Here is a 26929-nt window from a genome sequence, read left to right on the forward strand (position 1 = left end):
TTGCACAGGCCATGTGAGAAGCATCAGTCAGTGACCATTTCCCCTGGGACTGGGGAAGCTGTGATATGACAATAATAGGAAGGTTTCTGTATTTTAATGTCAAACAGTTAGAGTAAGTCTTCAACTCTGACTTGCTGCAAGGACCCCGTTCTCCTGACCAATGCACATAACTGGCTGCAGGAGCAGAACTTGTCATTGTGATCAATGGGAAACACCAGTTTTGAATGGGGTTGCACTTGTTTGCCTCACTGCATTTGGTCAGGAACCAGTTAAGTCAAAAAAGTGCTTGATGGTTGGAACAACCTATTAGAAATGTTAGCGTGTGTGGATTGGCAGTCTATACCATGGGCATTTTTTATTTCTTGGAATGCCAAAGCATTAGGAGAAGCAGTCAACATGGAGATGTGACGAGACTGATTTTTCGGGTACATATTGTCCGCAGGAAGCCTCACCACCGGCTGCACATGTTGGGAAATTGTGTCGTTTATAATTTTTCATTTATTGAAATCAGTGGACAGTTAATCGTTGGTCACGTGCCCACAATTTCCCAAAATGACCAGCTAGTGCGGGTGACTCTCTCCCGGCAACACACACTCATTAAATCATCCACAAGCCCACTTCTCACCAGATGTGATATCAGTCAAGTTCTGTCTGTCTGTTTATGAGAAGGAAAATGTTGCAACATAAAAACGTCCCATAAAATCACAGCTTTGGTTGCTCAGCTTAGCACGATGTCTGAACTCTGCGGATGAATCATGGAATTCTAGCATCTTATAGCACTCAGGGAGGCCATTCGTGCCATCGTGCCTGTGCTGACTCTTTGAAAGAGCTACCCAATTAATGCCAACCCCCCTGCTCTTTCCCCACAGCCCTGCCATTTTTCCCTTTTCAAGTATCTATCAATTCCTCTTTTAAAGTTACTGGTGAATCAGCACTGAGATTTACATTGTCCGTGTACATCCCATCTGAAAGATCTACCAGATTTCATTTAAAAATCCTGCCATTTAGAAAGTCCCAGATATCTAATACAAAAAGGGAATGTTAACCCCTTGTGGATCGATTTCAGTTTTCCAGTTTCTCAGAAGGTGGGACCGGAGAGCGGGCGCGATTTGGATACTTTGAACGATGCAGCATAAATGCAATCATTACTGTTGTCCCGGACAAGTTACTCTTCCGCATTGCCTCACCGCAAACACGAAAATAGGATTGACAACCATTTTTAATGTACCAGCATCAACTAAAGAAATTGTTGCAATTCTCACATGATGCAACATTTCTTATGTAAAACCTATTTTGTGCACTTCCGGGATTATACGAGGCACAACAAACATTCATCTGCAAACTGCACGCTTCTTATACAACAGCACCGTGGTCAATCGTTGCAGCTACCTCATTGGTTCAAAATTGGTTACGCTAGCCACCCGTTGGACTGTGATTGGTGCGTTGCCGACGCTTTGCAAGGCGTCTCAGTTGGGCTGAGACGTCAGAAAATTCGGGTGTGGAGCTGAGCTGGAAGAGCCGGCTATGGAACAGAATACGCTGCAATTGACCAGAGTGAGAGACTGCAACACTGTAACTGATCAGTGAGAAACTGCAACTGTGTAACTGGGCAGTATTGACATTCAGTGTAAACCTGTGTTGTATTCATACCAATGAACATGAGTGTGGTGGATCTGACTAAAATTGGCGTGAACCTTATAAAAAATATCCAGACCGGAGAGGTAATGGTTTTGTAATTGTCAAATAACACCTTAAGTGAAATAGGGGCTATGAAAGCCAAATAAATAGATTAACTAACTTATTTTGAAAAAGGGACTCAATTAGATTGTAAACCTGTTGAAATGACTGGAGTCACAAGGCACAAGTCAGGAGTGTGATGGAATACTCTCCACTTGCCTGGATGGGTGCAGCTCCAACAACATTCAAGAAGCTCGACACTATCCAGGACAAAGCAGCCCGCTTGATTGGCACCCTATTCACAAACATTCACTCCCTCCACCACTGACGCACAGTAGCAGCAGTGTGTACCATCTACAAGATGCACTGAAGCAACGCACCAAGGTTCCTTTGACAGCACCTTCCAAACCCGCGACCTCTACCACGGTGAAGGACAAGGGAAGCAGATGCGTGGGAACACCACCACGTACAAGTTCCCCTCCAAGTCACACACCATCCTGCCTTAGAACTATATCGCCGTTCCTTCACTATCACTGGGTCAAAATCCTTACAGCACTGTGAGTGTACCTACCCCACATGGACTGCAGTGGTTCAAGGAGGCAGCTCACCACCACCTTCTCAAGGGCCATTAGGGATAGGTAATAAATGCTGGCCTAGCCACATTCCCTGAATGAATTTAAAAAGTCACATTTTTAATCTAGTTTTGTAAGGGACTGAACTTATCTACTTTTTGGTTTATTCATTTTTGGGATGTGGGTGTCACTGGTAAGGCCAGGATTCATTGCCCATCCAGAGTTGCCTACAAGAAGGTGGCAGCAGGCCATCTTCTTGAATTCCTGCAATCCATGTCACACATCTATTAAATCTCCCCTTAACCTCCCCTGCCCACAAGAAAAGCAAGAACCTTATAAGAAACATTTGCACTTGTATCTTTGTGTAGTTGGTGGAGCTGAAGTCCCTGTGGCAGGAACGTGCCTCTGTGATCTTTTTCCTGAGAAGATTCGGATGCCAGGTGTGCCGTTGGACTGCGAAGGAGATCAGCAAACTGAAAGAGGTCTTTGAGCAGAATGACATTCACCTGGCTGGTGTCGGACCAGAGGAGCTGGGAATGCAGGACTTCATTGAAGGGCAGTATTTCAAAGGCGGTGAGTTCCAAAGTGAAGATGGTTACTGTGGACTATAAAGGCATCCTTAAATGAGGAGAAACTGATTCCACTGGCAGGAGCATTGTGTAACCAGAAGATACCGATTTAAGATAATTGGCAAAAGAAACAGAGGTGAGGTAGGACAATTTTTAAAAATGCAATGATCTGGAATGCACTACCTGAAAGGGTGCTGGAAGCAGATCCAATAGTAACTTGCAAGAAGAAATTCGATATATACTTGAAAAGGAAATATTTGCAGGGCTATGGGGAAAGAGCAGGGGAGTGGGACTAATTGAATAGTTCTTATAAAGAACCAGAAGAGCCATGATGGGCCAAATGGCCTCTTTCTGTGATTTACGATTCCATGAAATCATTGATACCACTTTCATGTTATGCACTGAACTGAGAATCTTTTTATAGAGACATTGCCCACTGCCTAGTAAGACAATATATTTCATGTTCTCCCCAGTCTACCTCTATTGTCTTCTCTAGACTGCTGCATATCACCACATCTACTTCTTGGCCTATTCAGTAACTGCACATATGCTGAAATTCTGTGTTACTTCCTCTTTCTCAGCAAAACAAAGTTGCAGAGATATAGGTAGGTAGGTGTGAATGAGAGGGTTGTAACCTGTAGTTTTTCCTTTAGAATTTATAATAAAAACTTGCCATGTAAGCTTGTCACTGTAATTACATCCTCTCACCACTGGAGGTGCTGTAGTGCTACCACTGGCAGGAAGACGCAATTGCAGCATCTCTGACTGCCTGTCTCAGTCTGATGTCTCGAACTCAAACCTGCAGCAGATTGTCCTTTTTTCTCCCCCAAGGAGAGAAAGGGAGTCAAAAGCTTAATCTTTGCCTGTGCCTCAGCTCAGTGTTAAAGGATTAGTTTGTTGAGCTGCCAATCAAAATTACTGATTTGAAATAGAAACCTGCCATTCCCACTTGTCATGCGTGCCATAACAATCATATTGTCTGACCAGTTAGGGTTCCTGCTGTGCTCAATAAATGAAATCAATCCAATATTTTCAATGCAGACTTGACTAGAATGTGTTAACGGCCTTCTATTGTCTTAAACATGTCTGCTGTTGTGAATATACACAGTTCTGTTAACTACTTTGTCTGGTATCCCAGCTAAAGATCTGAATCAATAACTGGAATGACTTCTGTGCTCCTGGGAGTTTCGTCGCAACACAATAAAGTTAATTTATCTGAAAATCCTTGGTCAAATGATTAATAATCTCAAACCATGACTATGCTTAAGCTTTTTTTCCCATGTTTCCATATAGGTTCTTGATTATTCAATTCTATCTGTGTAATGCATTTGGAAAAAACAGCAAAGACACAAAATATGAATTATTGCATTGCAGGAAATCCTGCATCACTAAACATTCTACTTAGAAATCTATATCAATACTTTCCATTTACCTGATGTGGAGTCCATACACTCCTTCTTAGGGACACACCTCATTTGCCTAAGCCCAGTGAATATGGGCACAATTGGATAAGAGCCATAGATGCTCATGTATATGCAGGAGCAGTGCAAAACTTCCTACTGCTTGTCCGCTTATGACCCTTCACCCATTAGGTCATTGACTCTCAAGGTTATCTGAAATGATGTGAGAAGAATCTCAGTTTGTTGATGTGCTTATCCTTCCAAATCCCAACAATGAGCCAGCTTGCCTAGTCAATCATGGAATACTGTGGACCTATCTAGTCCAGAAATCGGATTTGATCAATGCTTACAGTGGGTCGACAGAGACATTGCTGATTGTTCTGTATGATTTGTTGATTTCCAGTCTGGTTCTCTACATCGTACGTTTAAGTGTCTGAAGATCTTTGGTTCTCTCTTTCTGTAGATCTGTACATTGATGAGAAGAAACAGTGTTACAAAGACTTGGGCTTTAAAAGGTAAGTAGGAAATGAAATCTCTGAAGAGGTGAATGGGCTCACTTCAGAATCCATCGAATCAAATTGTGGAATGGATCTATGAGTGAAGAGTTGGCTCTCTTCAATGGTGGATGGGTTGTCGTCAGAGTGTTGGCACTCCAGTAGTCCTCAAAGGAGAGGTGTCGAGTGCAAGCAAAATGCCTTCACTTCTCCCATGGTAGAAGACGGCACTTATAGTCACTGATCTCTGGCACCTCCTAAAGAAACGACCTGTCCTGTGCATGCTATAAAAAGAGACAGTGCAAAACAAAGACAGCAGATAGAGGAAGTGCTGGGTGGGTCCTAGACACTGAGATGTCACAGTATTGAAAGGGGACAACTTCTTTCTAGTAGGGGAATCCAAGGCCCAACACTAACTCCGGGGAAGGGGGAAGAGCATTTTTGCTTCTTGTGGCGAGAGTATTATTACTGAGACGATGTTTTCAGCTCAGGTTGGGGAGGGACCTGGGTGAGGAGTGGAAGAGGCCCAAGTTGTTTCTCAGCATATGGGGACTTCCTGTCCATTGAGTGAGGAATGAGATGTTGCTCACTGGGATGGGGGCAAGAACAAGCCTGAATTTGTTATAATTGGGAGAAAGGATTTGGTTAGTTTGTCCTCTTTGAACAAAGAACAAAAGAACAAAGAACAGTACAGAACAGGAACAGGCCATTCGGCCCTCCAAGCCTGCGCCGATCTTGATGCCTGTCTAAATGAAAACCTTCTGCACTTCCGGGGTCCGTATCCCTCTATTCCCATCCTATTCATGTATTTGTCAAGATGCCTCTTAAACATCGCTATCATACCTGCTTCCACCACCTCCCCCGGCAGCAAGTTCCAGGCACTCACCACCCTCTATGTAAAAAAACTTGCCTCGCACATCCCCTCTAAACTTTGCCCCTTGCACCTTAAACCTATATCCCCTAGTAACTGACTCTTCCACCCTGGGAAAAAGCTTCTGACTATCCACTCTGTCCATGTCACTCATAACTTTGTAAACCTCTATCATGTCACCCCTCCACCTCCGTCGTTCCAGTGAAAACAATCCGAGTTTATCCAACCTCTCCTCATAGCTAATACCCTCCAGACCAGGCAACATCCTGGTAAACCTCTTCTGTACCCTCTCCAAAGCCTCCACGTCCTTCTGGTAGTGTGGTGACCAGAATTGCACACAATATTCCAAGTGTGGCCTAACTAAAGTTCTGTACAGCTGCAGCATGACTTGCCAATTTTTATACTGTATTCCCCGACCGATGAAGGCAAGCATGCCGTATGCCTTCTTGACTACCTTATCCACCTGCGTTGCCACTTTCAGTGATCTGTGGACCTGAACGCCCAGATCTCTCTGCCTGTCAATACTCCTAAGGGTTCTGCCATACTTCCCACCTGTATTAGACCTTCCCCCAAAATGCATTACCTCACATTTGTCCGGATTAAACTCCAACTGCGATTTCTCCGCCCAAGTCTCCAACCGATCTATGTCCTGCTGTATCCTCTGACAATCCTCATCACTATCTGCAACTCCTCCAACCTTTGTGTCGTCCGCAAACTTACTAATCAGACCAGCTACATTTTCCTCCAAATCATTTATATATACTACAAACAGCAAAGGTCCCAGCACTGATCCCTGCGGAACACCACTAGTGTGAGCCCTCCATTCAGAAAAGCACCCTTCCACTGCTACCCTCTGTCTTTTATGACCGAGCCAGTTCTGTATCCATCTTTCCATCTCACCTCTGATCCCGTGTGACTTCACCTTTTGTACCAGTCTGCCATGAGGGACCTTGTCAAAGGCTTTACTGAAGTCCATGTAGACAACATCCACTGTCCTTCCTTCGTCAATCATCTTCGTCACTTCCTCAAAAAACTCGATCAAGTTAGTGAGACATGACCTCCCCTTCACAAAACCATGCTGCCTCTCACTAATAAGTTCATTTGTTTCCAAATGGGAGTAAATCCTGTCCCGAAGAATCCTCTCCAATAATTTCCCTACCACTGACGTAAGGCTGACCGGCCTATAATTTCCTGGATTATCCTTGCTACCCTTCTTAAACAAAGGAACAACATTGGCTATTCTCCAGTCCTCTGGGACCTCACCTGTAGCCAATGAGGATACAAAGATTTCTGTCAAGGCCCCAGCAATTTCTTCCCTTGCCTCTCTCAGTATTCTGGGGTAGATCCCATCAGGCCCTGGGGACTTATCTACCTTAACGTTTTTCAAGACGCCCAACAACTCCTTTTTGATATCGACATGACCCAGACTATCTACACTCCCTTCCCTAGACTCATCATCCACCAAGTCCTTCTCTTTGGTGAATACGGATGCAAAGTATTCATTTAGTACCTTGCCCATTTCCTCTGGCTCCATGCATAGATTCCCTCCTCAGACCTTGAGTGGGCCAACCCTTTCCCTGGCTACCCTCTTGCTCTATATATACTGATAAAAAGCCTTGGGATTCTCCTTAATCCTGTTTGCCAATGACTTTTCATGACCCCTTTTAGCCCTCCTGACTCCTTGCTTAAGTTCCTTCCTACTTTCTTTATATTCCTCAAGGACTTTGTCTGTTCCTAACCTTCCAGCCCTTACGAATGCTTCCTTTTTCTTTTTGACTAGGCTCACAATATCACTCGTTATCCAAGGTTCCCGAAACTTGCCAAACTTACCCTTCTTCTTCACAGGAACATGCTGGTCCTGGATTCTAATCAACTGACGTTTGAAGGACTCCCACATGTCAGATGTTGATTTACCCTCAAACAGCCGCCCCCAATCTAAATTCTTCAGTTCCTGCCTAATATTGTTATAATTAGCCTTCCCCCAATTTAGCACGCTCACCCGAGGATTACTGTTATTCTGATCCACAAGTACCATAAAACTTACGGCATTATGGTCACTGTTCCCGAAATGCTCCCCGAATGAGACTTCGTCCACCTGGCAAGGCTCATTCCCCAATACCAGGTCCAGTACGGCCCCTTCCCTAGTTGGACTATCTACATATCGTTTCAAGAAGCCCTCCTGGATGCTCCTTACAACTTCTGCCCCATCCAAGCCCCTAGCACTAAGTGAGTCCCAGTCAATATAGGGGAAGTTAAAATCACCCACCACTACAACCCTGTTGCTTTTACATCTTTCCAAAATCTGTCTACATATCTGCTCCTCTATCTCCCGCTGGCTGTTGGGAGGCCTATAGAAAACCCCCAACATCATGACTGCACCCTTCCTATTCCTGAGCTCCACCCATATTGCCTCGCTGCATGACCCCTCTGAGGTGTCCTCCCTCAGTACAGCTGTGATATTCTCCTTAACCAGTAATGCAACTCCCCCACCCCTTTTACATCCCTCTCTATCCCAGCTGAAGCTTCTAAATCCCAGAACATTTAGCTGCCAATCCTGTCCTTCCCTCAGCCAAGTCTCTGTAATAGCAACAACATCATATTTCCAAGTACTAATCCAAGCTCTAAGTTCATCTGCCTTACCTGTTATACTTCTCGCATTGAAACAAATGCAGTTCAGACCACCAGTCCCACTGTGCTCAGCAACATCTCCCTGCCTGCTCTTCCTCTTAGTCTTACTGGCCTTATTTACTAGTTGCCCCTCAGTTATTTCACCTGCTGACCTATTGCTCTGGTTCCCACCCCCCCTGCCGCACTAGTTTAAACCCTCCCGAGTGACGCTAGCAAACCTCGCAGCCAGGACTTTTGTGCCCCTCCAGTTTAGATGCAACCCGTCCTTCTTGTACAGGTCCCACCTGTCCCGGAAGAGATCCCAATGATCCAGATATCTGAAACCCTCCCTCCTACACCAGCTGTTCATCCATGTGTTTAGTTGCACTATCTTCCTATTTCTAGCCTCACTGGCACGTGGCACAGGGAGTAATCCCGAGATTACAACCCTAGAGGTCCTGGGTGAGAGAGGAAAGATGTCTATTTTCTCGGTGGGGTTGTGTGGGGGGTGGGGGTGCTGTTGGCAGTGGGGTGCATGGAAAGGTTTTGTGCTGCTAGCATTGAGTGAATATCTTGATCACTAAAGTGTGTTTGTTGAACCATGGGTACATTGTTCTTCACTATTTGATGTTATGTGTATCTTGTACCTGCACACTAGGGAGGGGGTTAACTAGTCAGTGGATGGGGTTTTGAACTGTTGATTTACAATTATTGATTTACAATTTCAGCAATGTGGAGATGCTCAGTCAAGTTCCAGTGCTGATGTCGGTTCACCAGAGGAAGATAAAGCCACTTGCCGTTGGCTTCTGTTGGGTTGCCAGTATATATCTGTGGAATGGGAGAGTGTGATCTTTGGCCTGTTACAGATACTGGACTAGGTTCTGCCATTTAGTCTTCGCTGCCTGATTCTTGTCCATGTATGTCTTGTCCAGCCGCAAATAGTACTCAGTGGCTGTGGGTTGGAATGTTTGTTGCACAGGTTCCCTTTATTTCAATCTTATGTTTCCATATTACATTGTGACGATCCTTATTCTCTGCACTTTTTCTTCACCCTCAATTAATTGTTGTGCCTCACAGCCAGTTTCAGTACTTCTACCAATGAACTTCTGAAAGTCTAAAAGAGGTTTGGCAGTTGATGAAAAGCAGGCATGTTGGCTCTCACATTTTGTTATCAATCAGGTTGAGTTCTCCTCTTATGTGTTTGTTCAGCCAGCTCCTAGGAGAGCATGGAAATTTTAGCTTGAGTCTGGAGATGGCTGAGTCTGCTATTTGTGTTGTCACATAATGTTAGGTTATCAGTTAGTCAATTTGTAAGGTTATGTTTACAGCATCAACTACAGGTGCAGAACCTTTAAAGATTCTGCGACCACTCACTGTTTTTGGTATATCATAACAATAATATCACTTTGTGCCCCAGGACCATGCGTTCGTTGCCTGAAGCTGGTAAGGGTAGGTTAGAGACATTGGAATTTCAAGATGAAAAGAGATCAAAGTCTATCCAGTTTGCATGATTCAATGATGATGGAGTTGTTGACTAATCGCAAAAATCAACCTCTATCAATTAGTCTGTAACAGACCCAGACAGGAGGCAAGAAAACCCCCAGTGGTGGAGAGCTTTGTGAACCACGGGCCCATAGTCACCTTTTACTTCTCAAGCATGCTACACTTACCACATGTCATGTGTCAAATTACACAATGTTATTTTGTGACCATAGAATGGCTCTGCTAATGTCATAAAGCACCAGAAGACCCATCAACCTGGCCCTGGAAAGATTTATTGGGAACAGGTCGGGGGAGGGGAAATTCTGTTTGTCTTTGCAGCATTCTGGAATTGTAGATCATTGTGTTGGGCACTGATTGGGCCTATTTTTTAAATTCCTCCGTGTGTTTAGTTTAGTTTAGTTTAGAGATACAGCACTGAAACAGGCCCTTCGGCCCACCGAGTCTGTGCCAATCATCAACCACCCATTTATACTAATCCTACACTAATTCCATATTCCTACCACATCCCCACCTGTCCCTATATTTCCCTACCACCTACCTATACTAGGGGCAATTTATAATGACCAATTTACCAATCAACCTGCAAGTCTTTTGGCATGTGGGAGGAAACCGGAGCACCTGGAGGAAACCCACGCAGACACAGGGAGAACTTGCAAACTCCACACAGGCAGTACCCAGAATTGAACCCGGGTCGCTGGAGCTGTGAGGCTGCGGTGCTAACCACTGCGCCACTTTGTACACCTGTAGGAAAGAGTGTTGCTGCCTTTCAACAAGAGGGAAGGGTATGGAGGAGGATAGAAAAAACAAACTTATGCCCTTACTAACTGATGTTTCTGCCCCTAGGTACAATACACTCAATCTTCTCCCAGCAGCATTGGGTCAGAAGGTGCGACAAGTTGTTAGCCAGGTGAGTGGCAGCTGGTGGTGAGAGACAAGCTTTGACTGTTGCAATGCTATGTCAACATTTTCTTGTCAGTCTTGACTGCATCTGTTATTGGATAGTGAAACCTCCTCCCAGGGATGAACTTTTAGGGCACAAGACTAGCTTGGCACACTCTCCTACTCATTGGCATTTTACCCTTCCAAACCTCCAAAGGGCATTTCATTGTTGGGTATTTTTTGAGAATTGATGGTGGTTATTGCTGTTGCAGATCTCACTAATGTAACAGCATTATCGCTTGGTGACCTATTACGGTACCAGGTAAAAGCCCACATTGTGCAACTCTGACACTGCACATTGCAGGGCACAATGTGGATAATTCTTGCTTACTGAATGCTCCTTGAAGATTATTCACTTCCACCCCCCCACCCCTCCCAATTTCCTCGACCACTCCCCTTAATGTACTATTCATTCAAGACAAAATTAGGGGCAATTTAACCTAACTCACCAACTGATGGGATCAGGTGCGATGCTGGTTTTACATCTTGCCTAATTTTACTGTCCATTAAAGTCAGCAGAGAGCAAAATTGACCAGGTGTAAAATTAGCATTCCATCCAATCCTATCAGTTTCCTACCCGCTGAGTTATATTATAATTACCTCCCCCACCATCTATGTTTATGCTGTATGTGCTTCTTTGTCCTGAAAGCAAAAGTCAGGTTCTGTTCTGGACTAAAGTAAACGAAGTAATTCAGCTCTTTGGATTGCTGTCTCTAGATCGTTGCTTTGCACTTAGAGTGCACACTTGTATGGTACCCATTTTGGCCATGGGCTTTACAGCCTTCCATTGCATGAGGGATATCTGCCATATACTGATGTGCTGGCAGGGCGTGTTGTCAGTAGAGGTTTCGGTTGTGGTTGCCTCACCCTTGGTCTTTGGCAATGATGATGCCCTTCCCCTAAAACAGGTTTTTGTGGATGCCGATGATTTATTCCACAGAAGTCAACATCTTTTGATGGCATTTCCTGCATCAAGGATCCCATTTCCCTACTCCAGTTTCCTCAGTTGGCCGGGTTGTTTGCCTCCGCCCAGGGCTCGGTGGAGGCATTTGCTGGCTGTACTGACTCACCATATAGCATAGTTTAATGCCACAATAGCAGCAGGACACCATGTTATCCTGGCCAAGGATCTCACTGGCCAATCCCCAGTTAATACCCAATGAGATCCTCTATTAGTAATCAAAAATCTCCTGTTAATACTCAGTCAAAAAAAACCCAGTTAGTAGCTCGGTTAATGCTCAATAAATCCTGGTAAATACCCAGTAAAACTCCAAATAATACCCAATAAATCCCCAGTTAATACCCATTAAAAACCCTGGTTAATACCCAATAAATCTCCTATTAATATCCAGTAAAAAGCCCATTAATACCCAGTAATATCCAATAAATCCCCAGTAGATATGTTCCTCTCGCTCTCCCCATCTCTCCTGCCCAACCAAGATGGCGGCCATGCTCAGTCCGTCCCACAATCCCATCTGCCTCAAAAAGATAAAAGAAGACAAATGGAGATGGGCTGGGCATGTTGCTCAAAGAAATGATGATAGGGGGACAAAAAGGCTAATTTATTGGCAGCCAAGAACAGGAAAAAGAAGAAGGGGGAAACCAAGAAGATGGAGAGATGGCATAATATACCTAGGAACCACATGGGCGAGAACGGCAAGGACTAGAGATAAATGGAAAAGGCATTAAGGAGGGTTACAGGCTACAGTGGATGAACACAGCCTAAATGATGATGATGATGGTGTTGCACATGGAGTGTTTCTGCACTCGGGGCGTTTAACAACAATCACTTCTTCAAGTAGATCCCAAATGATCTAGCTTGGGGAGGTTTCATATCTTTAAAGATGAGAACTCAAACTAACCAAGAATATAGAAAAAAAATTAACAAAGCCAGCAACTCCCTACAATGATGTATTGTAATAAATTGTAACTCTATGCTTATAGTTTGGTTGTGTTTTTAAATTAATTCTTAGGACGTGGGTGTCACTGGCAATAACTATTATTACCCATCCCTAGTTTCCCTAAGAAGGTGGTCGGGGGCCTTGTTGAACTGCTGTAGTTTGTAGTGATTTACTTGGCTACTTCGGAGGACAGTAAAGACTAAACCACAATGCTGTGGGACTGGAGTTCAGTATAGACCAGACTGTGTAAGGACAACAGATTTCCTTCCCTGCAGGACATTAGTGAACCAGTTGGGTTAATGCAACAATCTGACAGCTTTGTGATCACTTTTTCTGCCACCAGCAGCTTTTTATTTCCCGATTCTTTGAAGAAGATTCTCAAACTGCTGTAGTGGGATTTTGAACTCACGTTCTCTGGATTAGAAATCCAGCAAATAACCACTACACTACTATAATACCACCATGTATTGGCCTTCAAATAGGGAACTCAGAGCCCATTGGTCTGCTTGTCACATTTCAGTACTTGTTGACAAACTAGCATGTTAGGGCCAATTTTAACTTGGCCTGCCTGATAGCAATGGGGCAACAGTGGAGTAAAAATTACCGTGTACCGCTTACTGTCTCGCTCCTTATTCCACCACCATATCCACTGCCCATTCTGCTGGACAGCCCAAACACTGGCCTAAATCAAATGGGAGCCTCAATACTATTTTTTAATCAGGTCCTCCGCCGTACATGGAACCCCGATGAACTTTTAAGGGACAACGGGGCTGAACATTCACATGGTACATTCCGCCCATTTCAACAGGCCAGTGAAGAGCAAGAGGCCACAAAAACCTAAGTAAATAACTTAGCAGGAGTTCAGCCCAAGGCTGTACAAGAGTAAAGTGGGCTACTGCTGCCCTGGGCTACCTCTCCCTCCACTATCAACCCCCACCAAAACTGACCAACCTGCTGGTTGGTCCAGATATTAGGAACCCGGAGCCATGAGCTGCAGCAGGACACCCATTCGACAAGATAATAGACCCAATCCTCAAAAGAACTGGACTTTCCGCTGGCAGCATTCTATCTGCTCGTCATTCCATGCCTGGAGTTAAAAACTACATTCATGTTATTTCTGTTGCTGTACACTCCTATTGCTCCTATTGCTCCTATTGCTGTTGCTGTACACACCATCAAGAAGATCACCCCCCTCAAATCTAAATCGGGGGACATAATCACTGACCAACGCAAACAGATGGACCGCTGGGTTGAGCACTACCTAGAACTGTACTCCAGGGAGAATGCTGTCACTGAGACTGCCCTCAATGCAGCCCAGCCTCTACCAGTCATGGATGAGCTGGACATACAGCCAACCAAATCGGAACTCAGTGATGCCATTGATTCCCTAGCCAGCGGAAAAGCCCCTGGGAAGGACAGCATTACCCCTGAAATAATCAAGAGTGCCAAGCCTGCTATACTCTCAGCACTACATGAACTGCTATGCCTGTGCTGGGACGAGGGAGCAGTACCCCAGGACATGCGCGATGCCAACATCATCACCCTCTATAAAAACAAAGGTGACCGCGGTGACTGCAACAACTACCGTGGAATCTCCCTGCTCAGCATAGTGGGGAAAGTCTTTGCTCGAGTCGTTCTGAACAGGCTCCAGAAGCTGGCCGAGCGCGTCTACCCTGAGGCACAGTGTGGCTTTCGTGCAGAGAGATCGACTATTGACATGCTGTTCTCCCTTCGTCAGATACAGGAGAAATGCCGTGAACAACAGATGCCCCTCTACATTGCTTTCATTGATCTCACCAAAGCCTTTGACCTCGTCAGCAGACGTGGTCTCTTCAGACTACTAGAAAAGATCGGATGTCCACCAAAGCTACTAAGTATCATCACCTCATTCCATGACAATATGAAAGGCACAATTCAACATGGTGGCTCCTCATCAGAGCCCTTTCCTATCCTGAGTGGTGTGAAACAGGGCTGTGTTCTCGCACCCACACTTTTTGGGATTTTCTTCTCCCTGCTGCTTTCACATGCGTTCAAATCCTCTGAAGAAGGAATTTTCCTCCACACAAGATCAGGGGGCAGGTTGTTCAACCTTGCCCGTCTAAGAGCGAAGTCCAAAGTACGGAAAGTCCTCATCAGAGAACTCCTCTTTGCTGACGATGCTGCTTTAACATCTCACACTGAAGAATGCCTGCAGAGTCTCATCGACAGGTTTGCGTCTGCCTGCAATGAATTTGGCCTAACCATCAGCCTCAAGAAAACGAACATCATGGGGCAGGATGTCAGAAATGCTCCATCCATCAATATTGGCGACCACGCTCTGGAAGTGGTTCAAGAGTTCACCTACCTAGGCTCAACTATCACCAGTAACCTGTCTCTAGATGCAGAAATCAACAAGCGCATGGGTAAGGCTTCCACTGCTATGTTCAGACTGGCCAAGAGAGTGTGGGAAAATGGCGCACTGACACGGAACACAAAAGTCCGAGTGTATCAGGCCTGTGTCCTCAGTACCTTGCTCTACGGCAGCGAGGCCTGGACAACGTATGCCAGCCAAGAGCGACGTCTCAATTCATTCCATCTTCGCTGCCTTCGGAGAATACTTGGCATCAGGTGGCAGGACTATATCTCCAACACAGAAGTCCTTGAAGCGGCCAACATCCCCAGCTTATACACACTACTGAGTCAGCGGCGCTTGAGATGGCTTGGCCATGTGAGCCGCATGGAAGATGGCAGGATCCCCAAAGACACATTGTACAGCGAGCTCGCCACTGGTATCAGACCCACCGGCCGTCCATGTCTCCGTTATAAAGACGTCTGCAAACGCGACATGAAATCGTGTGACATTGATCACAAGTCGTGGGAGTCAGTTGCCAGCATTCGCCAGAGCTGGCGGGCAGCCATAAAGACAGGGCTAAATTGTGGCGAGTCGAAGAGACTTAGTAGTTGGCAGGAAAAAAGACAGAGGCGCAAGGGGAGAGCCAACTGTGCAACAGCCCCAACAAACAAATTTCTCTGCAGCACCTGTGGAAGAGCCTGTCACTCCAGAATTGGCCTTTATAGCCACTCCAGGCGCTGCTTCACAAACCACTGACCACCTCCAGGCGCGTATCCATTGTCTCTCGAGATAAGGAGGCCCAAAAGAAGACACTCCTATTTTCTCTGTTAATGATAGCATAGTTCTTTGTGGGTCGCTGACCCTGAATTTAGGACAGGCTCACTGGTAGTGTGTTAACATTTGCAGCTGGCGCTCCACACACAGAATAAGTGTACTCAAATGAGCGGCCCACAGAGGGAGCTACTGCAGCAAATACATTGCATGGGCCTAAAATTGCATTTCTAATTCTAAGCTGTGTTTAATAACTAGCTCTAAATTATTTGTGACCTTTTGCTTCAGGGGAAATTAAGAACAGGAGGAGGCCATTCAGCCCTTCAAGCCTGTTTCACCATTCAATCAGATCATGACTGATCTGCATCTCAACTCCATTTCCCAGCCTTTGAACCATATCCCTGAATACCCTTACCCAACAAAAAAATCTATCGATCTCATTCCTCAAAATTTCAATTGATCCCCAAGTATTCAAGCCTTTTTGTGGTGAGAGATTCAGATTTCCACTATCCTTTATGTGAAAAAAGTGCTTCTGGATTTCACTCTTAAATGGCCTTTCTGTAATTTTAAGGTTATTATCCCCTTGTTGATTTCTCTCACTGGAGGAAATAGATTGTTTGTATCTACCTTATCAAATTCAAATCCATTTATCATTTTAAACATCTTGATTGCATCTTCTCCATGATTTCTGAGTAAAATGTCAGGTAAATGGACTGGAATTTTTCTTTCTGTTTGACTTGACCATCAGTATTACTGTCTCCCCCCTGAATAAGAATGTGCATCCTGTGGAAATTCTTGCTGATTTAAAAAAAAACTTTTTTCCCCTCCCCAGGCAAATAAAGATGGGATCTCGGGAAATTTCTCTGGTGACATGATGCAGAGTGGAGGCATGCTTATCGTCAGCAAAGGTAAATGTGCACCTCAGAGTCTTTCCCCAAGGTTCAATAAGCGAGGGAAGGGAGACATTACCTGTCATTTGTAGAATGAATGAAGTTACTCCTTTAGACATAGGTGATTTACTGTTCTGAATCGGAAGGTTGTGAGTTCAAGCCCCATTCCAGCCATCTTTCAGATGAGATGTTAAAACGATGCCCTGTCTGCTCTTTTTGGTGAGTGTTTAAGATCCCATGGCACAATTTTGAAGGACAGGAGGGGATTCTCCCTGGTGGCCAAGCCAATATTTATCTCTAAGCCTGCATCTGTAAAATAGATGATCTCTTTTATTTAATTGTTGTTTGTGGAACCTTGCTGTGCACAAATTGGCTGCTGTGTTTCTTTACATTACAATAAGGACTACACTTCAAAAGTATTAATTACCCGTGAAGCACTTTGGGATGTCCTGAGGTTACATATGACTCTGTGTCAGTGTAAGTTAATGCTTCTTTTGATGACAGTACTTCTCCAAACCCTTTCCTAGATATCTGGTACATTAAAAGTTTGATTTAAAACATATATTAAGTCTTTTTCGGAAGGAATTACCAAGATTGTTTGAAAAAGCATCTTTATCAGCAAGTGAGAGTTTGAAGCCATCCCAGTAATCGGTGAGTTATCTGAACCTATTTTATCTGCAGCACCTGTGGAAGAGTCTGTCACTCCAGTATTGGCCTTTATAGCCACTCCAGGCGCTGCTTCACAAACCACTGACCACCTCTCGGCGCTTACCCGTTGTCTCTCAAGACAAGGAGGCCAAAGAAGAAGACGAAGAAGAAGATCTGAACCTGTTCAAAATTGGGCTGATTTTAGTTATGTCAAAACAGTGAAAGTTTCTATGCACGAGGTGGCGCAGTTACTCAACCACAATCAGCTACAGCCCCAACTATGGAGTTGATCGGAGATCGCAGGATATAGAACATAAAACATTACAGCGCAGTACAGGCCCTTCAGCCCTCGATGTTGCGCCGACCTGTGAAACCATCTGACCTACACTATTCCATTTTCATCCATATGTCTATCCAATGACCACTTAAATGCCCTTAAAGTTGGCGAGTCTACTACTGTTGCAGGCAGGGCGTTCCACGCCCCTACTACTCTGAGTAAAGAAACTACCTCTGACATCTGTCCTACATCTATCACCCCTCAACTTAAAGCTATGTCCCCTCGTGTTTGCCATCACCATCCGAGGAAAAAGACTCTCACTATCCACCCTATCTAACCCTCTGATTATCTTATATGTCTCTATTAAGTCACCTCTCCTCCTCCTTCTCTCTAACGAAAACAACCTCAAGTCCCTCAGCCTTTCCTCGTAAGACCTTCCCTCCATACCAGGCAACATCCAAGTAAATCTCCTCTGCACCCTTTCCAAAGCTTCCACATCCTTCCTATAATGCGGTGACCAGAACTGCACGCAATACTCCAGGTGTGGCCGCACCAGAGTTTTGTACAGCTGCAGCATGACCTCGTGGCTCCGAAACTCGATCCCCCTACTAATAAAAGCTAACACACCATATGCCTTCTTAACAGCCCTATTAACCTGGGTGGCAACTTTCAGGGATTTATGTACCTGGACACCAAGATCTCTCTGTTCATCTACACTACCAAGAATCTTCCCATTAGCCCAGTACTCTGCATTCCTGTTACTCCTTCCAAAGTGAATCACCTCACACTTCTCCGCATTAAACTCCATTTGCCATCTCTCAGCCCAGCTCTGCAGCCTATCTATGTCCCTCTGCAACCTACAACATCCTTCGGCACTATCCACAACTCCACCGACCTTCATGTCATCCACAAATTTACTAACCCACCCTTCTACACCCTCATCCAGGTCATTTATAAAAATGACAAACAGCAGTGGCCCCAAAACAGATCCTTGCGGTACACCACTAGTAACTAAACTCCAGGATGAACATTTGCCATCAACCACCACCCTCTGTCTTCTTTCAGCTAGCCAATTTCTGATCCAAAGCACTAAATCACCTTCAATCCCATACTTCCGTATTTTCTGCAATAGCCTACCGTGGGGAATCTTATCAAACGCCTTACTGAAATCCATATACACCACATCCACGGCTTTACCCTCATCCACCTGTTTGGTTACCTTCTCAAAAAGCTCAATAAGGTTTGTGAGGCACGACCTACCCTTCACAAAACCGTGCTGACTATCGCTAATGAACTTATTCTTTTCAAGATGATTATAAATCCTGTCTCTTATAACCTTTTCCAACATTTTACCCACAACCGAAGTAAGGCTCACAGGTCTATAATTACCAGGGCTGTCTCTACTCCCCTTCTTGAACAAGGGGACAACATTTGCTATCCTCCAGTCTTCCAGCACTATTCCTGTCGACAATGACGACATAAAGATCAAGGACAAAGGCTCTGCAATCTCCTCCCTGGCTTCCCAGAGAATCCTAGGATAAATCCCATCTGGCCCAGGGGACTTATCTATTTTTACACTTTCCAAAATTGCTAACACCTCCTCCTTGTGAACCTCAACCCCATCTAGCCTAGTAGTCTGTATCTCAGTATTCTCCTCGACAACATTTTCTTTCTCTACTGTAAATACTGACGAAAAATATTCATTTAACGCTTCCCCTATCTCCTCTGATTCCACACACAACTTCCCACTACTGTCCTTGATTGGCCCTAATCTAACTCTAGTCATTCTTTTTTTCCTGATATACCTATAGAAAGCCTTAGGGTTCTCCTTGATCCTATCCGCCAATGACTTCTCGTGTCCTCTCCTCGCTCTTCTTTGCTCTCCCTTTAGATCCTTCCTGGCTAGCTTGTAACTCTCAAGCGCCCTAACTGAGCCTTCACGTCTCATCCTAACATAAGCCTTCTTCTTCCTCTTGACAAATGCTTCAACTTCTTTAGTAAACCACGGCTCCCTTGCTCGACAACTTCCTCCCTGCCTGACAGGTACATACTTATCAAGGACACGCAGTAGCTGCTCCTTGAATAAGCTCCACATTTCGATTGTGCCCATCCCCTGCAGTTTCCTTCCCCATCCTACGCATCCTAAATCTTGCCTAATCACATCATAATTTCCTTTCCCCCAGCTATAATTCTTGCCCTGCGGTATATACCTGTCCCTGCCCATCGCTAAGGTAAACCTAACCGAATTGTGATCACTATCACCAAAGTGCTCACCTACATCTAAATCTAACACCTGGCCGGGTTCATTACCCAGTACCAAATCCAATGTGGCATCGCCCCTGGTTGGCCTGTCTACATACTGTGCCAGAAAACCCTCCTGCACACACTGGACAAAAACTGACCCATCTAAAGTACTCGAACTATAGTATTTCCAGTCAATATTTGGAAAGTTAAAGTCCCCCATAACAACTACCCTGTTACTCTCGCTCCTGTCGAGAATCATCTTCGCTACCCTTTCCTCTACATCTCTGGAACTATTCGAAGGTCTATAGAAAACTCCCAACAGGGTGACCTCTCCTCTCCTGTTTCTAATCTCGGCCCATACTACCTCAGTAGACGAGTCCTCAAACGTCCTTTCTGCCGCCGTAATACTCTCCTTGATTAACAATGCCACACCCCCCCCCTCTTTTACCATCTTCTCTGTTCTTACTGAAACATCTAAATCCCGGAACCTGCAACATCCATTCCTGTCCCTGCTCTACCCATGTCTCCGAAATGGCCACAACATCAAGATCCCAGGTACCAACCCATGCTGCAAGTTCACCCACCTTATTCCGGATGCTCCTGGCGTTGAAGTAGACACACTTTAAACCAAGTTCTTGCTTGCCAGTGCCCTCTTGCGTCCTTGCAACCTTATCCCTGACCTCACTACTCTCAACATCCTGTACACTGGAACTACAATTTAGGTTCCCATCCCCCTGCTGAATTAGTTTAAACCCCCCCGAAGAGCACTAGCAAATCTCCCCCCCAGGATATTGGTACCCCTCTGGTTCAGGTGAAGACCATCCTGTTTGTAGAGGTCCCACCTACCCCAGAAAGAGCCCCAATTATCCAGGAAACCAAAACCCTCCCTCCTACACCATCCCTGCAGCCACGTGTTCAACTCCTCTCTCTCCCTTTTCCTCACTTCGCTAGCACGTGGCACGGGCAACAACCCAGAGATAACAACTCTGTTTGTTCTTGCTCTAAGCTTCCACCCTAGCTCCCTGAATTTCTGCCTTAAATTCCCATCTCTCTTCCTCCCTATGTCGCTGGTGCCTATGTGGACCATGACGGGGCTGCTCTCCCTCCCCCTTAAGGATCCCAAAAACACGATCCGAGACATCACGAACCCTGGCACCTGGGAGGCAACACACCAACCGTGAGTCTCTCTCGTTCCCACAGAACCTCCTATCTGTTCCCCTAACTATGGAGTCCCCAATGACTAATGCTCTGCTCCTCTTCCCCCTTCCCTTCTGAGCAACAGGGACAGACTCTGTGCCAGAGACCTGCACCCCATTGCTTACTCCTGGTAAGTCGTCCCCCCCAACAGTATCCAAAACGGTATACCTGTTGTTGAGGGAAACGGCCACAGGGGATCCCTGCACTGCCTGCTGGTTCCCTCTCCTTCCCCTGACGGTAACCCATCTACCTACTTCTTTTACCTGAGGTGTGACTACCTCCCTATAACTCCTCTCAATAACCCCCTCCGCCTCCCGAATGATCCGAAGTTCATCCAGCTCCAGCTCCAGTTCCCTAACGCGGTTCCCGAGGAGCTGGAGTTGGGTGCACTTCCTGCAGACGCAGTCAGCAGGGACACTCTTGGCGACCCTTACCTCCCACATTCTGCAGGATATAAGCAGCAGTAAGGCACAGGATATTGGATATGTGCAGTAGCCGGTGAAATTAAGTTGGTGTTTCTTTTGGGACTTAATAGGGAAATTTAGAAGATTGGCACCTGTCAGTTTAGCTCAGTGACAGCATTCTTGTTTTCAAGTTGGAAGATTGTGGGATCAAGCCCCACCTCAGGACATTAGTACATAATCTGGGCTCACATTAAAATGCAGCCCTCCCTCTTGAATTATCAGAGGTGCTTTTTTGAATACAATGTTAAATTGATATCTACCTGAAAAGGTAGGTGAGGTATAAAAGATTCAAAGGCACTATTTGAAGTAGAGCAGGTGATCTCCCAATGTACTGGCCTATACTCCTCCAGCAACCTATACCAAAAAAACTCGTACTTGCTGTCTGTGGGACCTTGCTGTGCACAAATTAGCTGCACTTGAAAAATAACTCATTGGATCCGAAATCATCCGGGATGTCCGAATGTGATGTATAAAATCATACTTTTTTTCTCTTTAAGAGACAGTTTAATGTCTCATTGAAAAATGGCACCTGTTACAATACAGCACCCCCTCAATACTATCCTGGACTATCAGCCTAATTTACATGCTCAAATCCTGGAGCAGGGTTGGAACCCATAAACGTTACAGTCAGAAGTAACTGAAAGCTATGAACTGAGTCAAGCCATCACTAAGTCAAGACTTTGTGTTTCAGGTGGAGAGAAGGTGCTGTTTCATTTTGTCCAAGATTCTCCAGGTGACCACGTTCCATTAGATACCATCCTCCAGATTCTGGACATTTCGGCCAAGGTTGAGGTCGATGAAGCGAAAATGCCACAGGTGAGAAAACAAATTTATTTTTTAAAAACAAATAAGCATTCTAGTTTCCTCAGTATATCTCATCATTTTCCAACCAATTGATTTTTTTTTTAGTACAAACTGTTTTTCCTTGGATTCCTGACGTACACACATGCATCTGTACACATGCATGCGCAGACACAAACACACTTTTTATTTATTCGTTCATGGGATGTGGGCGTCACTGGCTATGCCAGCATTTATTGCCCATCCCTAATTGCCCTTGAGAAGGTGGTGGTGAGCTTCCTTCTTGAACCACTACAGTCCATGTGGGGTAGGTACACCCACAGTGCCGTTAGGAAGGGAGTTCCAGGATTTTGACCCAGCGACAGTGAAGGAAGGTGATACAGTTCCAAGTCAGGATGGTGTGTGGCTTGGAAAGGAACTTGCAGGTGGTGGTGTTCCCATGCAGCTGCTGCCCTTGTCCTTCTAGGTGGTAGAGGTCGCGGGTTTGGAAGGTGCTGTTGAAGGAACCTTGGTGTGTTGCTGCAGTGCATCTTCCAGGTGGTACACACTGCCGCATGCTGTTTGTTGGTGGTGAAGGGAATGAATGTTGAAGGTGGTGGATGGGATGCCAAGCAAGCTGTCTGCTTTGTCCTGGATGGTGTCGAGCTTCTTGAGTGTTGTTGGAGCTGCACCTATCCAGGCAAGTGGAGAGTATTCCATCACACTCCTGACTTGTGCCTTGTAGATGGTGGACTGACCTCGGGTAATCAGGAGGTGAGTTACTCGCCGCAGGATTCCCAGCCTCTGACCTGCTCTTGTAGCCACAGTATCTATGTGGCTTGTCCAGTTCAGTTTCTGGTCAGTGGTAACTCCAAGGATGTTGATAGTGGGGGATTCAGTGATGGTAATGCCATTGAATGTCAAGGCACATGTGTAGCGCGTATATTACTTGCCACTTATCAACCAACCCTGAATGTTGTCAAGATCTTACTGCAACTGGACATGGTCTGCTTCAGTATCTGAGAAGTCGCGAATGGTGCTGAGCAATGTGCAATCATCAGCAAACATCCCCATGGGAATATATATCTGTGTGCAATCACATGCATGCACATACACACATACACGTACACACATTCTCATTAGTGATTGTATTTAACCCAGATTCTTTCCTGTGCTACTGGTTAGGGTGTTGATTCCAGTTGGTTTTATTGGGTTGGTAATATCAATAACACTTTAACTCACCAGAGTAGTGTTGAGGGAGGATTTTGTCTCTGCACCACACACAATTCATATTCGACGAAAATGGATAAAGCATTTGTTGCCCCTATTACCAATTTGTGCTTAAGTTTGTCACTTTGCATTTGGGAGGGCAGCATGTAAATGGAATTGGATTTGCTCTCGAGCCTTGGGTGTGTTTGCAATCTTGCCTCTGAGTCAGAAGGTTGTCGGTTCAAATCCCATTCCAGGAATTCAGCATAAAAATCAAATCTGACACACCAGTGCAGTACTGAGGGAATGCTGGCCTGATAGAGGTGCCATCTTTCAGATGAAACATTAAAGGACTGTCTGTCCTTTTTGGTAGAGGCAAAGAATGCCAGGACACTCTTTCAAATTAGCTGTGGAAACTCAGTCATGAGTATGTTCAAGACTGAGATCGATAGATTTCTACATATTAAAATCTTCAAGGGATATGGGGATAGTGCAGGAAAATGGTGTTGAAGTAGATCAGCTATGATCTCATTGAATGATAGAGTGGGCTCAAAGGGCTGAATTGCCTACTCCTGCTTCTATTTCTTATGTTCTTATGGCTGCCACATTTCCCACATTGCAAAGTGACTACAATTCAAAAGTACTTCATTGGCTACAAAGCACTTTGGGACATCCAGTGATCTCGAAAGGCACTAAATAAATGCAAAACATGTTTTTTGGGAGAGGAATAGAACTTTGAGGTGGATTTTGAGGGAATTGCACCCTCTTGTTGAAGTAAGCGTTGAGTTAATTGGGTTGGATGATAGCATTCTTCAATCGAGTTTGTATCTATTAGCTCTAGAAACATTAAAAAATTTACTGCATAGAAGGAGGTCATTTAGTCCATCATGTCTGTGCTAGGCTTTATAGTGTGATCTGAGCTGTCACCCGAACCACTGGAGCGAAAGCTTAGTTTGTGATTGCAATGGTAATTCTACACCAAAAATAACAAATTGGAAAAGAGTACAATCTCAATGAGCTTCATCTTTGATAGTTTATTTGTCCATTTGTAATCCAGTTTTGTGGGTTTTGTCATTGAACAGTTTTTCTGTTTCCTCCTTTTAGTGTACTGATGCTTGCACCAGATAAAATGGTGAACTGCAACAGATGGAGGGACTGGCAAAGTGAGGGCCTCCATTGTGGGAGAAAATTGTCACATCTTGGAGCTCCTCATAATAAATGTGGATTTTAAAGGATCGCTCTTTATTTTTGTCTATAAATGCATAACCTCTAAATTCCATTGCAATCAATAATCACATCCCTCGTCTTCTGGGGCATGACTGAGTTTACCCAGAGCTACATAACAACAGCGACTGCACTTCAAAATAATTCAGTGGCTGTGAAAAATGCTTGTTTTTCCTTCTACAGCTGGAATTGAGTCCTTGCTAAGACTGGCACACCATTGGTTTGTGAACTAACAGGCTGCCCATTTGAAATATGTAAACATTGCATTACCTTGTAGAACTTTCTTTTTTTTTTTAAATGCCCTGTGTCCTGAATAAACCAATGATTTAGAATAACACCAGAAGCCTATCTCCAGTCATTGGTGTAGTGAGAAGCTTTTTATGTTGTCTGATGAAACATAAATGAGATGTGTGGAGTCCAAGTTGTTGAAGATCTCAAACAGGTTTATTTACAGCTAACAACTATATACAGTACTGAGCTAACTATTTCTAGAACTTGCCTCTTGGTGTTACAGTTCACAGAATTGTTACAGCACAGAAAGAGACCATTCAGCCCATCGTGTCTGCACCGTCTCTACAGTTACAGAGACAGTCTGGCTAATAGTCACATGACAGCATCCTGGTGCATAGCTCATTAGCATACTAAGATCTTAAATGGACATCACTTTTAAAGGCAGTCAGACAACATCCCCCTTCTTTCCAAAGATAAGTGTTACGAACAAAGTGGGAGAAATGCACTGTTAATTCAGTCCTCCTATTCCACAGGTCATAGCATATCAATAAAGTCTCTCACCGACCAAAGAATAGCCAAATTAGACAGTCTATTTGTCCCCCAGAATAAAGCACACCAAACCGGGTTTCTTTAAACACCAACAACATTACTAGAAAAGAAATAGTAAATCTAAACTACTAATGAGATAAATCTATATACATATAGGGGCGGTGCAGTGGTTAGCACCGCAGCCTCACAGCTCCAGCGACCCGGGTTCAATTCTGGGTACTGCCTGTGTGGAGTTTGCAAGTTCTCCCTGTGTCTGCATGGGTTTCCTCCGGGTGCTCCGGTTTCCTCCCACAGCCAAAAGACTTGCAGGTTGATAGGTAAATTGGCCATTATAAATTGCCCCTAGTACAGGTAGGTGGTAGAGGAAGATAGGGACAGGTGAGGATGTGGTAGGAATATGGGATTAGTGTAGGATTAGTATAAATGGGTGGTTAATGGTCGGCACAGACTCGGTGGGCCGAAGGGCCTGTTTCAGTGCTGTATCTCTAATTCAAAATCAAAATCAAATCATATATATATGTATATATATGAAAAGCTCCTTAGTTCCTTCGCCCTCATGCACACACACATACATAAAAAAAAATGGTTAACAGGGGAAAAGGATTTTTGGTTTACAGCTGTTAGGAATAGAAGGAATAATAAAAAATAAATCAATTCGTCATGATCTGGTAGGATGTTTTCGGTATGGTGAGGTATCCCAGAGTCGAATAGTCGGATGCCACTTGAAATCTCTCCAGGCGAGATTGATGAACAGTCTTTGATGGGTAGGCGTTCAAGGCAATTCGACTACAGCAGGCGCCACATAGGTCTTTCAGCAGAGGTGCAGCAACCGGTCTGCTCAGGAATCACAGCAGCAACACAGCAGTAGAAGATTTGTTCAGGTTCCAGGATTCCCCAAAATATGGGAGGCAACAGGAACCACACTGGATGCAGGAATTCTTCAGAGACAGAAGGCAATCGGAATCTGCCACCTTTCAAATGCAGGATTTCTTTCCAAGAGATGCAAGTCTCTTTTACCGAGAGAGGTCTTTTTCTCCAGTCTCCAGGCAGGTCAGGTCTAAGTTTCAAGTTTCTTTGTTTCTAAGTTTCTTTGACCAACTCACTTTTTTTAAAAGTCCAAAGTGAAAGCACGTTGATCACGTGACCAGACAGTCTCCCCTATCATTCAAAGTGTTGCTTTGAGGAGGTCAAACACCTGGCTGGCTTCCTTGAAACTGCTTGCCTTCCTATTCTTCTTCTTTGGCCTCCTTGTCTCGAGAGACAATGGGTAAGCGCCTGGAGGTGGTCAGTGGTTTGTGGAGCAGTACCTGGAGTGGCTAAAAGGCCAATTCTAGAGTGACAGACTCTTCCACAGGTGCTGCAGATAAAATTGGTTGTCGGGGCTGTTACACAGTTGGCTCTCCCCTTGCGCTTCTGTCTTTTTTCCTGCCAACTGCTAAGTCTCTGACTCGCCACACTTTAGCCCCGCCTTTATGGCTGCCCGCCAGCTCTGGCAATCGCTGGCAACTGACTCCCATGACTTGTGACCAGTGTCACAGGACTTCATGTCGCGTTTGCAGACGTCTTTAAAGCGGAGAAAT

At 44.9% G+C, this 26929-nt stretch overlaps 1 protein-coding gene across 1 annotated transcript; it reads left to right on the forward strand.

The window, feature by feature from the left end:
• The first annotated feature begins 1465 nt into the window (after positions 1 to 1465).
• prxl2b (peroxiredoxin like 2B) lies at positions 1466 to 24904 on the forward strand. The gene is made up of 7 exons (XM_068016760.1): positions 1466 to 1721; positions 2618 to 2822; positions 4682 to 4733; positions 10537 to 10600; positions 16469 to 16544; positions 22048 to 22172; positions 24450 to 24904. The coding sequence occupies exons 1-7, from the start codon at positions 1653 to 1655 to the stop codon at positions 24471 to 24473; spliced, it is 615 nt and encodes a 204-aa protein (XP_067872861.1). The 5' UTR covers positions 1466 to 1652; the 3' UTR covers positions 24474 to 24904.
• The last annotated feature ends 2025 nt before the right edge of the window (positions 24905 to 26929 follow it).

The sequence above is a fragment of the Heterodontus francisci genome, chromosome 37 (assembly GCF_036365525.1).
Source record: "Heterodontus francisci isolate sHetFra1 chromosome 37, sHetFra1.hap1, whole genome shotgun sequence".
Taxonomy (NCBI): Eukaryota; Metazoa; Chordata; class Chondrichthyes; order Heterodontiformes; family Heterodontidae; genus Heterodontus; species Heterodontus francisci.